At 34.6% G+C, this 15,504-nt stretch overlaps 2 protein-coding genes across 2 annotated transcripts; one reads left to right on the plus strand and one right to left on the minus strand.

Moving 5' to 3' along the window:
- The first annotated feature begins 9,824 nt into the window (after positions 1 to 9,824).
- On the plus strand, positions 9,825 to 12,169 carry LOC127242581 (uncharacterized). The gene is made up of 2 exons (XM_051262161.1): positions 9,825 to 10,353; positions 11,732 to 12,169. Exons 1-2 carry the CDS (start codon positions 9,825 to 9,827, stop codon positions 11,782 to 11,784), a joined length of 582 nt encoding a protein of 193 aa, XP_051118118.1. The 3' UTR covers positions 11,785 to 12,169.
- A 626-nt stretch (positions 12,170 to 12,795) lies between these two features.
- LOC127242637 (chitinase-like protein 1) lies at positions 12,796 to 15,364 on the minus strand. Its single transcript, XM_051262254.1, has 3 exons — positions 14,819 to 15,364; positions 13,610 to 13,769; positions 12,796 to 13,530 (listed from the first exon to the last, which is right to left on the minus strand). The coding sequence occupies exons 1-3, from the start codon at positions 15,222 to 15,224 to the stop codon at positions 13,119 to 13,121; spliced, it is 978 nt and encodes a 325-aa protein (XP_051118211.1). The 5' UTR covers positions 15,225 to 15,364; the 3' UTR covers positions 12,796 to 13,118.
- Between the last annotated feature and the right edge of the window lie 140 nt (positions 15,365 to 15,504).

Genomic DNA, 15,504 nt, shown 5'->3' on the forward strand with positions numbered 1-15,504 from the left:
ACGGGACTTAAAAAACAGTTTACCCAATATAATATATATAAATAAGTATATTAAGATAATTTCAAGTTTTTATTATTATTAAAATGTTAATTATATATAATTATAAATATATATTAAAATATTGTATTTTTTCAACTATAGAGAAAATAAATAGACAATATAAAAAATAATATCTTGTATTGAATTATTAATTTGTTTTAGTGTATAGAGTATATATATTTTATATTTTGTATGAATATATACATATTAGTATATTTTGTATAATATTAATTGAAAAATATGTCAGAAATTTTTGGTAAAAGAGTGTTTGTTTAGTGCTTTTTGCTTGAGGTGTTTTATACGTTAGACAGTGAATGTATATATATGTAATAAAAATAATATTTTGTTGGATAATCGGTTATTTATGCAATCGATTAATTGGTGAGTGAAAATACGAAAGGCCGGTGAACCAAATTAATTAGATTAATTTGGATTAAATAAATAAATAATATTTATTTATTGTATATGGAGTTTGGTTAATATTTTTGGTTTTTTGTCTGTTTCGAGACAAATCAAATTATGCGACCTAAGTTAAATCCGGGTATATGGCCTAAGTCGCAATATTATTTGGATAAAATATTATCCGTTGGATGGATTTATACTAATCTCAAACGGAATGTTTGAAATTAGAATAAATTACGATCGTTACAAATAGAAAGTTTTGTTATTAGAATCAATTACGACCGCCTTAAACGGAAGGTTTGAATTTATAATAAATTATATCGGTAATTAAAGTCGTAATTATGATCGTAATTGATCCCGCGTCATTTTGGCCGAGTGGAGACGCCTATATAAAGGGTCTTTCCCTTCATTTTAGAAAAACAACATCTTCTCCTCCTTCTCCCTTTTCTTCTGGTTTTTCGGTAACCTCTCCAACTCAGTTTTTCTCTCGTTTTGTTCGTCGGAGCTCCGACGATCTGAGGTATCACTCTCATCGGAGACGGAAACCGTTTTATCTTTGAGTTGAAGAACGTTGGTCACCATAGGCACTACCGGTGCGTATCTAATTTTTGGAAAAATCATTAATCATTGACTCGGTTTCACGGTAAATTTACTTCTCGCAATACCCATTTAACTAACAATTGAAAATTAGATGCTACTTTGTGAGAATGTAACTCTTACCGAAGTCGCCGCTGCTGGAGAGGTCTCTGGAGCCGACGGAACATTCGCCGGAGCCGCAGCCATAGGAGCCGCCGGAGCCGCATCTGGAGGAGTTGCCAGAGTTGTACTCCTCAATTTGGGTCAATTCCCTTTATCGGTAGCTTTGTATTTTCTGGGTTTGCCCCACGGATGATGCCCCTTATACCAGTCCCACAAGCATTCACTGAAGTGGATTTTAAGAGGTGGCAAAAGAAGATACTCTTCTACTTGACTGCAATTGGATTTACTACGTTCGTGTTGCACGATGGCCAACTACCACAAAGTCCGATCCGGATCAGCAGACGCATGCTAATTATGCATTGTGGACACATGAAGACTACATGATAAAAAATACCATATTAGATAGCTTCTCTAACTTTCTTTATAATGTATATTGTAAAATAAAAAGTGCGGAAGGGTTGTGGGATGCCCTTGAGAAAAAAATATAAATCCGAAACTACCGGGTCCAAAATGTTTGTTGTGGCCCGGTTTATAGGACTATAAAATGGTAGATGACAAGTCTGTCGTCGAACAAGTGAAAGAACTTCAACACATTGTCCACTATGTTATCGACGAGGAGATGCCAGTGCCAGAAAAGTTCATCAATAGAGTGATGATCGAGAAATTGCCCCAGAGTTGGAGCAACTTTAAGCACAATCTGAAGCATAAGCTAAAGCAAGTGGGGCTTGAAGATATGATTGTCCAAATCCGGATAGAAGAGGACAACAGAAAGCATCATAAGGCTAAAGATAGAGATATTTCTAAAGCCAACTTGGTCAGACATCTCTCCAATATACGTGCCCGCCCAACTCAAATGGACAAGGGCAAGGCTAAACAGTCTAAATTTACAAATAACCGTTTTAATTATGGTAAAACATGACACCATGTTAAGGACTGAAAGACACCAAAAAAAGAAGAAGCTGAGTTCCTAACTGGTTGAGATGAGCCTCCAGACTGATCATGATCTCAATAATGACGACCTTGTCATTGTTGTGTACGAAACAAATAATGTGGAAAGTTCGAAAGCCTGGTATGTTGACACCGGAGCAACCTGCCATGTTTCTTCGACAAAACAAACTTCTCAACCTAGAAGGATACAAAAGGAAGGAAGTTGCACATGGAAAATCATGCAACTTCTGAGGTCCAAAGCGTAGGGAACGTGGTGCTGAAGATGACCTATGGCAAAGAATTAACTCTGAAGGATGTCCTGCATGTGCCAAACATTTGGAAAAATCTCGTCTCAGGATCGCTGCTAGTTAGACATGGTTTTAAACTTGTCTTTGTAGCAGATAAATTTATATTATATATATAAAGTGTTCCTAGCTATGGGTTATGTTACAAATGGGTTGTTCAAGTTGAATGTAATGGCCGTGCGCCGAGCACCATTTACTGATAATAAAAATGTTGTTTCTTCTTCGTACTTAATCGAGTGTTCTGATTTATGGCATTGTAGATTAGGTCATGTAAACCTAAATGCTATAAAAATATTAACAAATATGAATTTACGAAATATAAAAGAGGTGAACACTCAAAATAAATGTGAAGTTTGCGTAGAGGCCAAAATGACAAAATTACCCTTCTTATTTGTCGAAAAGAAGACTAAGCCATTAAAATTATTTTACACTAATGTATGTAACTTAAAATTTGTGCAAACCAGAGGTAAAAATAAATATTTCATCACCTTTATCGATGACTGCACAAAATATTAATATCTTTACCTATTAAGGAAAAAAAGCGAAACAATTGAAGCCTTCAAGAACTTAAAAAATGAGGTAGAAAATCAACTTGGCTATAAAATCAAGACAGTTCGAAGTGATAGAGGTATCGAGTATGTGGCCCCGTCCGAAGAATAATATGACATGAAAGTGGCATAATTCATCAGACAACGACTCCATATTCATCTTAATCAAATGGCTTGCGGAATGCAAAAATCGAATACTTAAGGAAATGATGAATGCTTTGTTGATAAGTTCAGGACTTTCCCAAAACTTGTGGGGGACGCGGTGTTTACTGCAAATTATATCTTGAACAAGATTCCACTTAAGGGTAAGGATGTTGCCCCTTATGAACTATGAAAATGTGAGAAACCCACATACAAAGACTTCAAAGTGTGGGGGTGCCTGGCGAAAGTGAAAGTTCCACCTCGAAAACAAGTCGTTATCGGCTCAAAAAGAGTAGATTGCTTATTTATCGGATATGCACTAAACAATAGTGTTTATCGTTTCATAGTTCACAAATCGAAAATCCCTTGGATGACCAAGGGAACTACGATAGAATCAATTAATGTCATATCCTTTGAAAATATCTACCCTTATAAAGAAAGGGTTCAGTTCAACCAAAATGGTTTTGACTTCTTTGACATATATTCACCAATAACCAAGATAACATCCATTCGAGTGCTTCTCTCAATTGCGTCCTTGAACAATCTTGAGATTCACCAAATGAATGTGAAGATTGTTTTTCTAAATGGTGAATTAGAAGAAGATGTATATATGGAACAATATTTATCAATTAACCCATCAGCCTTGAGTTTCTTTTTCAAAACCTATTTGCACCTAGTGGTTTACAATCTTCGAGTAGGTTAGATAACACCCAAGTGTTATTCTGCATTATTGAGTCTATTTCACTATCTATTGCTTCATTTAAAAAAGGAGTATTAGGACTAGATTGTGCTTCCTTGATCGTTTTTTGGATCATTATCCAACATATATGTAACAAAATTTGGACCAAAGGTTTTCTCGACATTTGTCCTTTTGCTAAGCCTAGGTTCTGAAATTGGAAGGATATGTCGTTCCTGACCAAGAGAAAAAGATGTGAAAACTGACAAAGTCTCTTTATGGACTGAAACAGACACCTTTACAATGACACTTAAGATTTGATAATGTCATGTTATCAAATGGTTTTAAAACAAATGAGTGTGACAAGTGTGTCTACTTCAAAGAAACACATTCCGGTTTTATCATAATTTGTCTATATTTAGATGACTTACTAATCATGGCTAAGGATGTCAGTCTGATCAATGAGGTCAAATGCATGTTGGGTCGTAACTTCGACATAAAAGATTTGTGGTTAGCCAACGTCATCCTTGAAATGAAGATTCTAGAACAAGACGAAGGTATTATTCTGACTCAGTCCACTATATGGAAAATATATTGAAAAAATGTAATGCCTACGACAAAACTTTAGTGAAAACCCTAATGGACCTCAGCATGCACTTGAGCAAGAATAGGGGAAATCTCGTAGCTCAAGAAGATTATGCCAAAATTATTAGAAGCCTAATGTACTTAAGAAACTGTACAAGGCCTGACCTGGTTTGCCCTGTAAACAAGCTGAGTCGATACACTAGCAACCCTAGTCATGAATACTGGAAAACGCTAGTAAAAGTCTTAAGTTATCTTAAATTTACTCTAAATTATGGCATACACTACGCGAAATATCCACCGGTATTCGAAGGGTACTGCGATGCCAACTGGATATCCGATGAAAAAGACTCATTGTCTACAAGTAGATATGTATTTACAATTGGAGGATGAGCTGTTTCGTGGAAATCCACAAAACAGGACATGCATTGCACAATCCACAATGGAATCGGAGTTCATCGCCTTTGACAAAAAGTTGGCGAAGAAGCCGAATGGCTGAGGAACTTTATAGATGATATTCCATACTGGACAAAATCGATACCTCCCGTGATGATTCACTGTGATAGCCAAGCTGCAATAAAAAGGGCTAAGAATATAATTTATAACGTTAAATCCCGATATATCCAACGTAGACAAAACTATGTAAGACATTTGATCACCAGTGGGGTTTTGACTATTGAATATGTAAAGTCAATAGAAAACCTAGCGGATCCACTAACCAAAGGGTTGTAGAAAAATCAAATGTACAAATTGCTAAAGGGAATGGATTTAAAATAGACAAGATAGAGACAATTACAGTGGTAACCTAACCAAATCACTTGGAAATCCCAAGTCCTGGTTCAATGGGATAACTAAGTTGTGAGAGTACAACACGAACACTCAATTACAATTTTCTGAAAAGCAATAAGTGTTATAATGTGCAAAGTGGTGATGTTGAGTCCATGACTCTTAATGATCCTAAACGTGTGAGTTAGATACCTTGAGATAGGATTATCTATATAAGTGTGAAATGTTGGCCGCTTCAAACGAAACACTTATGAATCCAAAGACGAGATCCATGGCCGAAACGGATCAAAACGTGAGAACAAAGTTGAGACTGAGATTGCGACACATCAATATTATTGACTAAGTGCGCCCATGGAACAGTTCAATGCATCACGTCAACTTGGCCACCAGTACATTATGTAATTGTTGACTATAAAAGGTTCAAAACCACAAGCTACGTGTCCTGATGTATCAATATCCTATAGGGTTTGAGCTGGGCTTATGTCATTTTATGGTCATTTCCACTCATGTGGGGGATTGTTGGATAATCGGTTATTTATGCAATCAATTAATTGGTGAGTAAAAATACGACGAGCCGGTGAACCAAATCAATTAGATTAATTTGGATAAAATAATAAATAATATTTATTTATTGTATATAGGGCTTGGTAATATTTTTGGCTATTTTATTTCTCTCGAGACGAACCAAATTGTGCAGCCCTAAGTTAAACCCAGGTATATGGCCGAAGTTGCAGTATTTTTTGGATAAAATATTATCCGTTGGATGAATTTATTCTAATCTCAAACGGAAGGTTTGAAATTAGAATAAATTACGATCGTCACAAACGGAGAATTTGTTATTAAAATAAATTTCAACTGCCTCAAACGGAAGGCTTGAATTTAGAATAAATTACATCGGTGATTAAGGTCGTAATTATTATCATAATTGATCCTATGTCATTTTGACCGAGTAGAGACGCTTATATAAAGGGTCTCCCCCTTCATTCTAAAAACACCAACAATATTCTCTCCATCTCTTCTCATCTCTTCTATCTTTTCGGAAACCTCCTCAGTTCAGTTCTCCTCTCGCTTTATTCGCCGGAGCTCCGACGATATGAGATGCTACTCTCATCGAAGACTGAAACTGTTTTATCTTTGGGTTAGAATGTCGGTCACATGAGGCACTACCAGGACGTATGAAATAAAAATTGTAAGCACCATCTGGTTTTGTGAATTTCATTGTCTATCAATCAATCAATGTATCATGTTTATATTAAGAAAACATGATGTCACATATTTTAGAAAATACTGAATTTTGTATTGGATTGTATAATATAGTATGAAATATTTCTCCGTGTTTACGTAAATGCTAAATTCAACTAAACAAGTTGCTAATTTATTTTAATTAATAATAATTTGAGTATTTTTATACAATTATGAATTTTTTTTTTCTGCATCTTAATTATTGCTGCAAATCCCTATTATTTGCATTAACACAATATAAATTGTGAAATTTTGTTAATTTCATGTAGATCAATCAATAATTCATGTTTATATTAGATGTTGAAAAATATCAAATAATATATTATCTATTAAATATAAAAATATTGTCACATATTTCAAAGAATCCTGAGTTTTTTTTTGAAAAATTCTACTATATTTTTCCAAATGAAGTTGAACGTACACAAAAAAGAAAGAAGACAGAGATGGTTATATAAATTAGGAGAATGTAAGAATTACTCTTGTACTTTTAAATTAATACAAGCCTTTGAATTTATTTTTGTGATTCAAAGGCTAATCATTAATCAACATGATGCTAAACTTGACTATCACCATTGAATCCCACCCCATATATAATACATGTGATGCAATAGATAAATTTTAGATGTTTTCTTTTTAAGTGAAAAATATTGAATTTTAATTTAAATAATAGTTTATATATATTTTATCTGTCTTAATTCAAAATACTGTTTTTATCATTACAGTCTGTTTCATTTCAAATGAATTTATTTTTTATTTTAGAATAAATAATCATACATTAATATCAAAATAGCTTTAATTTTTACTTAAATTATAAATATATCATTATATATACAATTACTTTGTAAATAGAATTAAAAGACAAAAATGTCAAAAACCCTTCAACACTTTCACTAATTAATAAAACACTGTAATTTCTTAATTTTATACAAAATTCTAAAAGACCATTTTGATTTTGGATGGAAATAGGGATGTCAAATGGGGCGGGTTAGCCTTGAACCCGCCCCGGACCCGCTCTTAATGGGGCGGGTTCGGGTTTAAATAATATGTTTCGGGGCGGATTGTGGATTTAAAATTTTAAACCCAGCCGGGTTCGAGGCGGGTTACGGGTTTTACTAAAAATCCGTCCCAATCTGGACCCGGACCCGAAATCATATATTTTTTAAAATTATTATAACTAATATATATGTACATTTATATAATAAAAATATATTATTTATTTACTTAAATAATTTTAAATATAAATTTAATTAGTCGCCTGCTCCAAATAATTTTTTAAAATTATTATACCTAATATATGTATATTTATATAATAAAAATATATTATTTATTTATTTATCTTATTTTTATGGATTAATATTTGATTGTTTTTAGATTTTTTTTGTGCTTTTAATGCTATTTATTTTAGTATTCGATTGTTAAAAAAATATTTATTATTATATATATTTTTTTAAAAAAAAACGGGTTTGACGGGTTGGCCCCGAACAGGGCGGGTCCTGGGGCAGGGTGGAAGCGGGGCGAGGCGTGTCTTGGAGCCTAATATTTTCTAGCCGGGCCGGTCTCGGGGCCTGCAGAACCCGTCTCGAACCCGCCTCGTTGACATCCCTAGATAGAAAGAGTATAATATTTTGTAACATAAAAAGATTATGTATTTTTATTTAGAAATGTGGAGAAAGAATGATAAAAAAAAATTTAAAAAAATATTTGTCGAGATATTTTAAAGTTTAAAAAATTAAAAAATAATAATAAAAAATTGAAAAGTTAAATGCCGATACAATACTACCTTCGTTCACAGTTAATTTATCTATTTGTATTTGTCGTCATTGTTTTTAACATTTAGGGTGTGTTTGTTTTAGGGTTTGGATTTTGAGTTGGGATTTGAATAGTAAAAATTTTGAATTTGAATAGTTGTATGATGTGATATAAATGGGTGTTGATGTGATGTTTTGAATGTAAAATTTATTTTTAATATAATATAAAAAATAAAAAATAGGTGTTTGATTTGATGTTTTTTTGGGGAAAAAATTGGATAAATAGTGTAAATCCAATCCAATCCCCCAAACAAACACACCCTAAAAATATATTTATATTTATATAATTTTTTGTACAAATGCCAATACATTACTATTATAAGAAGTCAATAAAAGTATTTTTGTCGTTTTCATTGATTTGTACTATGTTTTGATATAATAATTAATATTAAATATTAATCTGCAAAAAGCAAATAGATAGATTGACGGTGAACTGAAGTAGTATATTTTTTTAAAAAATAAAGAGTTTATTTGCTTTGTTGTTTTTTATTTTTATATATAAATATATTTTTTATATTAAGTCTCAAGAATTATACTCTTTCGATTTACAATATATTATACAAATGTTATTAATTTTATATGATAGTACTAATAAGGTTTTCTACTACATCCTAATATAATATTAATATTTTTAAAATTTTGTATAAAAAATAAATGGATAAATAAATATAAGACGGATGGAGTATTAATAATATTAAAAAATAATAATTTATATTCTTTTCATTTATTAGTAAATTGTTTATTTGAAATTTGTATGCAGATAAATTAGTATATTATAGATATATAATATATAATAATACTTCATCCGTCTCAAACACTCTGCAATATTTTTTTTGGTATGTCCAGGCAATATTTTCAAAATAGAAAATAATTAATTATACTTAATTTCTACCTCATATTTTATCCCTCACATCATCCAAATAAAAAATAAAATATATATTTCTCTCTCCGTCACATCACTTGATTTCTAAATTATCTACTTAATATTACCCACCTAAAAACTTGTGTCAAAAGCAAATGTTGCACCTTGTTTGGGATGGAGGGAATATAATATACTCCCTCCGTCCACTTACAATGTTTACATATTTCTATTTTGGGACGTCCAATTACAAAGTTAACATATCATTAAATATCCTACTTTTTTCCACAAATACCCTTGCTTTACATCATATCACTACTTTTATACAAAAAAAAATAAGGCAAAAATGTCATTACATTACTTTTAACTACTCACTATAATTAAAATATTATTATTTATTAAATATTGCACCAAAAATAAATATAAACCTTGTAAATGGACGGAGGGAGTAATATTTATTTTATTTTTAAAAAATAAAAAATAAAAATATTTTGATATTTGATTAAAAATTACTTTTATTTGTTTAATTTTAATGTTAATAAACTAAAATAACAAATAAAAAATTTACTGATATTATATATATATAAAAATATATATAAGCCAACCATTCCAAAAATTAAGTAAGACAAGAGTATATATATATAGGGAGTCATGCATTTTAATGCTGCAATTCTGTAGCAGTGAAATTCAATCTCAGCTTCAAAACCGAAATCCGTACTTTTAGGCGCGAAAATTTTAGTATAAAATCGGGCGGATTCTCTGGCGCATACCTTCCATGTCTGATGTCTGTGCGCTCACCTCTCGATTCTCATGGCGAATTCGTTGCATTCTTCTGATGGAAACCACGCCCTTCTTCAAGAAGGCGTCGTCGAGAAGCCGGAGCCGGCTGTTGCAGAGGCTCAAGAAATCCCCAAGAAGCACGAGGGAGGCCAGGTGCAATGTGAGCTCAAAATACAGGTGATTGACGATACGGCGCTAATCGAGCATTCCGCCGCCGCGAATACGACGAAGGAGGTTGTTAAAGTGGAGAAGAAGCCCAAGCGTAGGGTGCGCAAGTCGAGGAAGAAGAAGGACGCTTTGGAGAGAGCCGCCGGCGAGAAGAAGGGGAAGGAGAGTACTAGTCCGGCGGCGATGTATTCGAGGAAGGAGATGGAGGCGCTGAGGTTTGAGTGTCTGGAGGATCAGAAGAGGAAGTGGATTGAGGTGTATTGCGCTCTTGGTCCGTCCGTGGCGGAGGAGTACGACGCTCTCGTCGATTCTGCTAATAATCATCATAAGAACTGCGTCGCCAATTTGAACTTCGATCCTAGGCCTCCGATCCAGAATTCTGCTAATTTGTGTATGATTTCTCTACTTTCCAGATCTGCGTCTTTGTTCAATTATTTTCCTGTGGCGGTTGATTTATTTGATTTGCTTCATGCCGTTCGTTGAGTTTCTTTGTTCTTTAGGATCATGTTCTTTTGATCTTCTTGATATGCATTGGATCGGATCTGCATTCGTGATTTCATGGATATGTTGTGTTTATATATATATATATATATATTTTGTTTTTATCATTGTTGTTGTTTGTCATTGTTCTAATTCTTCAGATCTGGAACGATTTCTTGATATATTGCTATGGATCGTTTGCTTGGTGCATTTGTGATTTCTTGGATCTCTGGTGTTGTATATGTCAATTTGTGTTTTGTAATTGTTCTACTTTTTCAGATCAGAAATGATTTCTTGATTCAATGATCTGGCATATCATTTAGCTGTTTGTTTTCAATATGGTGAGAATTTCTTAGGGAAATGGAAATCTAAAGGGAAATATTAAGGATTGAAAATTTTCTGATTTCTTTCCATAATTCTGGTAGCATTTGTGTAACAGCTTCTGCTTTGAATTTGATTTGCTTGTTTTCTTGTTTATTTGTGCCCCAGCCTGGTTTCTTGTTCATCTATTGTGAAAGATGATGACATATCTGCATATATATATATATATATATATGTGGAGATAAACTTTGCTCTAATAATCGAGAACAATTTCAATAAATTATCCATTGCTAATCTCTTAGCTTCTTTGTTTCTGCTCCATCTATAAAGAAAATATTAACGGTAGCATTTTTCGTTTGCCTGCCTGCCTATCACACACAGTAAGAACATCGAAATATCATAATCAGATTACATTATAGTATCAAAAGAAACAGGTTACTTATGATCAATAGATATTTCAATCCAAGGAAATGCTTAGAATTGTCGAAACAAGTATGCTATACTCTGCATCCGTTAAATGATCACATCATTTAAAAACTTTAAACGATTCCTACTGCTTTTTTGGGGAAGGTTACGGTGCTGAATTTAGAAAATCAACACCGTGCGGATGCAGCATGTACTGTTTGTAAATAAAAGCATGCGCTGTTTGTTCATAATTATAGCGTGTGTTGTATAAGAGAGTATGTCATGTGCTAAAATCAAGTATTGTATGTGTTGTGTAAGACTATATTATGTGTTGTTAGGCCATGTACTATATTTGTATTATATTAACGTATATTGTGTGCTTTATAATTATTTTCATGTTAGTTTCTTCAACACATGGGCTATCTTGATCTTGATGTTCTCTTTATTCGAGATGCATTGGTTTGATGTTCCACGCTCGTTCGAATGTGCTTTCTTTTTTTCCTAGCTAGTTTTATTTCGATATCACCAATTTGACGTGGAGGTTGATTTTAACGTGTACACAGTTGCCGTGGCTGCAATGGTGAAGGCAAACCCTCTGGTGATCTCCGCCCATTGAAGAGTCTCCCCCCAAGCCCCCCGACTTTTTCTGTAAGTACCAACACCGAGAACATTATATACTGCAGTATATTACATGTATATGTGTATGTATACTTAGCTGCTTAGACCTGTAGTAGTATCGTCATTTACTTGTATATAAATAGCTCTTTGCAATTAGGACTTAGAATTGTTGTTGATCACTGTATTGTACTGTACAGCCTTACTATAATAACTGCAACCCAACCCAACCCCTCTTTAGAAAAGAGCATTGTGCATTTGTACATGTTAGGGGGTGATATAAGACATCTACAACTGCCATAGGTTGTTATTGTACGTATGGTTGAAACTGTATTGTATTGTGTTGTGTTTCTTGAATAAACAACTTACATGTACGTTGTTATCAATTTACCTCTTGTTTGTCTTTTCCTAACATACAGATAAAATTACTCATAACTTTTCTCGTCTATTTTGAAATTTAGCCTAAAATTTAATTGTACTTTAAAAATTATATGACAATGCTTATAGAATTACGAACAATTTTACCTGCATATAAGATAATGTTTGGTTGGAAGTTATTCTTTCCATTTTTTTTCAAATATTAACCCATTTAAAACTTTTTATTTCTATTCTTCAATAATCAAATATATTTATATATTTCTATTCTTTACATTTTACCTTTTAACCAATTTGGCACCAAACATAAAATTACACGACAACAGCTGTTACCGTTCTGATTAATTTAATTTACTATGATAAAAATATAGACCTCACATGCCATAATTGATGTCAGGCATGCAATGGTATAATATAATCTACACAAAAATTGATCTCAGAACATATGACATGTTAATATAACATTCCCAACACCACAACTACATGCATCAAGATAATGGAAAGAAAACAGTGTCATACATAGTTCGCCAAATGTGACTTACCTATCGAACGTAGTTCGCATGATATTAGGTTCGGCCTGTGCGCACTTTCGGGTTCCGACATCATAAAATAAAAAAATAAAAATAAAAAAAAGAAAGAATGGAAAGAATTCTTGGTATAAATCTTAAGTAGCGCAAGCTTACACAGCACTTACAGAATGTGCAAATTGTACAACTCCAAATATACACTAGCAGTGAAAATAAAAAGACATATCCATCCCACCAAAAAACCCGTATAACAACAGCAAGTTTTCATAAGGAATGATTCTTTCTTTACCCTCCAACAATAATCTCACACACACACACTAACTAGGGCAGCCGACACGGCAAATTCGGCTGCTCTTATTATTATTATACGGCTTTTTCAAAAGAGAGGGGAGATCACAAATGCAGCAATGGTAAAGTGTCTTATGTGTACCTTTCAAGAAGAAGTCGACTTGTAGGAGGGATTGAACACTTCTTGCTCGGCACACGTGAGCACTTCATGGGGCCCCGCCTTCTCCCGACCAACGCCCAATAAGTCGAGGTATTCCTGGTAATGAGATATGATCACGTTCATAGAGTCGACATCACCTTGGCCGCAAACACTATCCCCATACAAGAGATTCATTGTGGTTCCAAATCCCGGGAATCTTTTAGCCAGGGTGTCATTTTTGGTGGGCTTCCAGTCTCCCACGAAGGCTTCGTGGGGTGAGGGCTGTCCTTTCTTGGGAGATGTCATCCATTGATGCATCGCAGCCTGGAAAGCAATGGTCGCGTTCTGTTCAACGTACTCGGGATGGTTCAACAGGTCTTGCTTGATTCCTTGACCTATTTTGCCGTAGTTGTAGTTCCTGTGACATTTAAGAAAAAACGTCAATGAGAGGAGGCAGGTTGTGATGGATGAGAATATTCAGAACAAGTCAAGGCTACCAATATATTGGAATGGCACCACGGCCGTAGTACTGAGCTCCGGGAGCGCATGGGTACTCGTATTTGTAGAAGTCATCGCAATATTCTTGCATGGGACTCATTTCCTTGTTATAGCACAAACCCCATGCCAACGGACCACCTGTTGCCACTCCATAACCGCCTGCATCAACCATTGCAAGAAAGTAATCAAACGAAGCCGACCTAGACGAGCAAAATAATATGCTTGGCTGAAACACATTCCTGATCAACCTATAACTAACTCATTGTAGCATTGCAATATTACAGGAAAGAATAGAGCTGGCAAAAAATTTACCCGACACGAAATAATTGAGTTTGGGTCAAAGATTTCAACCCGGTTATATATACAGATTGACACGAACCCGACATGATAATAAACGGATCGGATTATGGTTGAAGCTCTCAACTAAAACTCGAACGACAACCCGATTATAATATATTAATATTGATTAGTATATTTATTATATTATTTAAAATAATTATAATTTAATAATTTACTCATAAATTAATTTAAACTAAATTTAATTTTAAATAATTTAACCTAATTCTTTATATACGCTCAAACCAATAAAAACTAACGACAACATAGACAAAATATAATTTAATTTGAATAAAACATTTCAAGTTAATTTCATATACGGGTCAACACGAGTCAAACCCGAACCCGACACGATAAATAAACAGATCGGATTAGGGTGCAGTAATTTAAATCGACCCATTAGCAGCTCTAGAAAAAAAAATAAAAAATCTCTTCCGCAAAAGCCAAAAGCAAAAACAATACTCATTAAGGTGATGGTCGAATTATCAAAATCAACTGTGTATGTGCCTAAGTGCTATCAATAACACATAACAATCCCTAAATATCCAAAATGCTGCAATGCTACAAAGCAGTAGTAATCACCGACAGTCTCATCAAGGAGTTGATCGAATTATCGAGATCGCCAACGCAGGGCAATTATATGCAAATCATGATCATCAAACAGTGTAATTGGATCTGGTTACTGTTACAAATCTGCTGTTGACTGTGATGCCAAAAAACTCAAACCAAATCTACACAACAACAATCGAGGAAATGGCAGGAGCTTCATAAAGCAACAATCCAATTATGTCAAGCAAATGATTCACAGAAACACGGAAGAAGAACAACAGTAGCGAAAGGGATAGGAAATGAACAGGGGAGAAAATACGTACAAGTAGTTTTGGCACCGACATGGCCAAGGAAAGCGGCGATTTCCTTCATCTGCACCTCCTTACCGCCGGTGGTTCCGAAGCCTAGCGGCTGGTACATGGTGGAGGCGGTGATGAAGGACTTGTAGTCCCAAAATCCGACGGCGTGAGCCACGGGGGAGTTCCTCTTGGCGAAGAGGTTCTCGAACTGGTAAGACTGGAAGAAATCGGAGACCGTCTGGTTGCAGCAGTATTTGGAGAATTCCTGGCACTCCCAGCCCTGAGTGCAGACCTTCTCCCCCTTCACTTTCTTCACCTTGATCTCCTTAGACGTCTCCGGCGATATCACAACCGTCACTTTGTCGGCGGCGACACCGACCGCCATTACCACCGCCAGAACCGCGACTAGCGCACCGAGATTCACCGCCATTGATCTGCAGCTAGAGAACCCCTAGATCTAAGAATGATATGCAGAGAGGGGTTGGGGTTGGGGGAGAAATAAATGGAACGGAAATTGTGTGTTGTTTGCTGCAATGCGAAGGGTTGTGAATGTGAATGTGAGTGAAGGTGAAGGGTGGTGTTAGATCGGCCATCTCTGTCAAGGGGGTGAATGCTCCCAAATTTGGTGCCGTCGGATGGAGGTGGAATTGACGGTGGAGATGAGGTCAGATGATCGAGGTTTAACGAGGGGTACAGGCTGGATTTGGGAC

The sequence above is a fragment of the Andrographis paniculata genome, unplaced genomic scaffold (genome assembly GCF_009805555.1).
Source record: "Andrographis paniculata isolate CXL003 unplaced genomic scaffold, ASM980555v1 Contig87END, whole genome shotgun sequence".
NCBI classification, from domain to species: Eukaryota; Viridiplantae; Streptophyta; class Magnoliopsida; order Lamiales; family Acanthaceae; genus Andrographis; species Andrographis paniculata.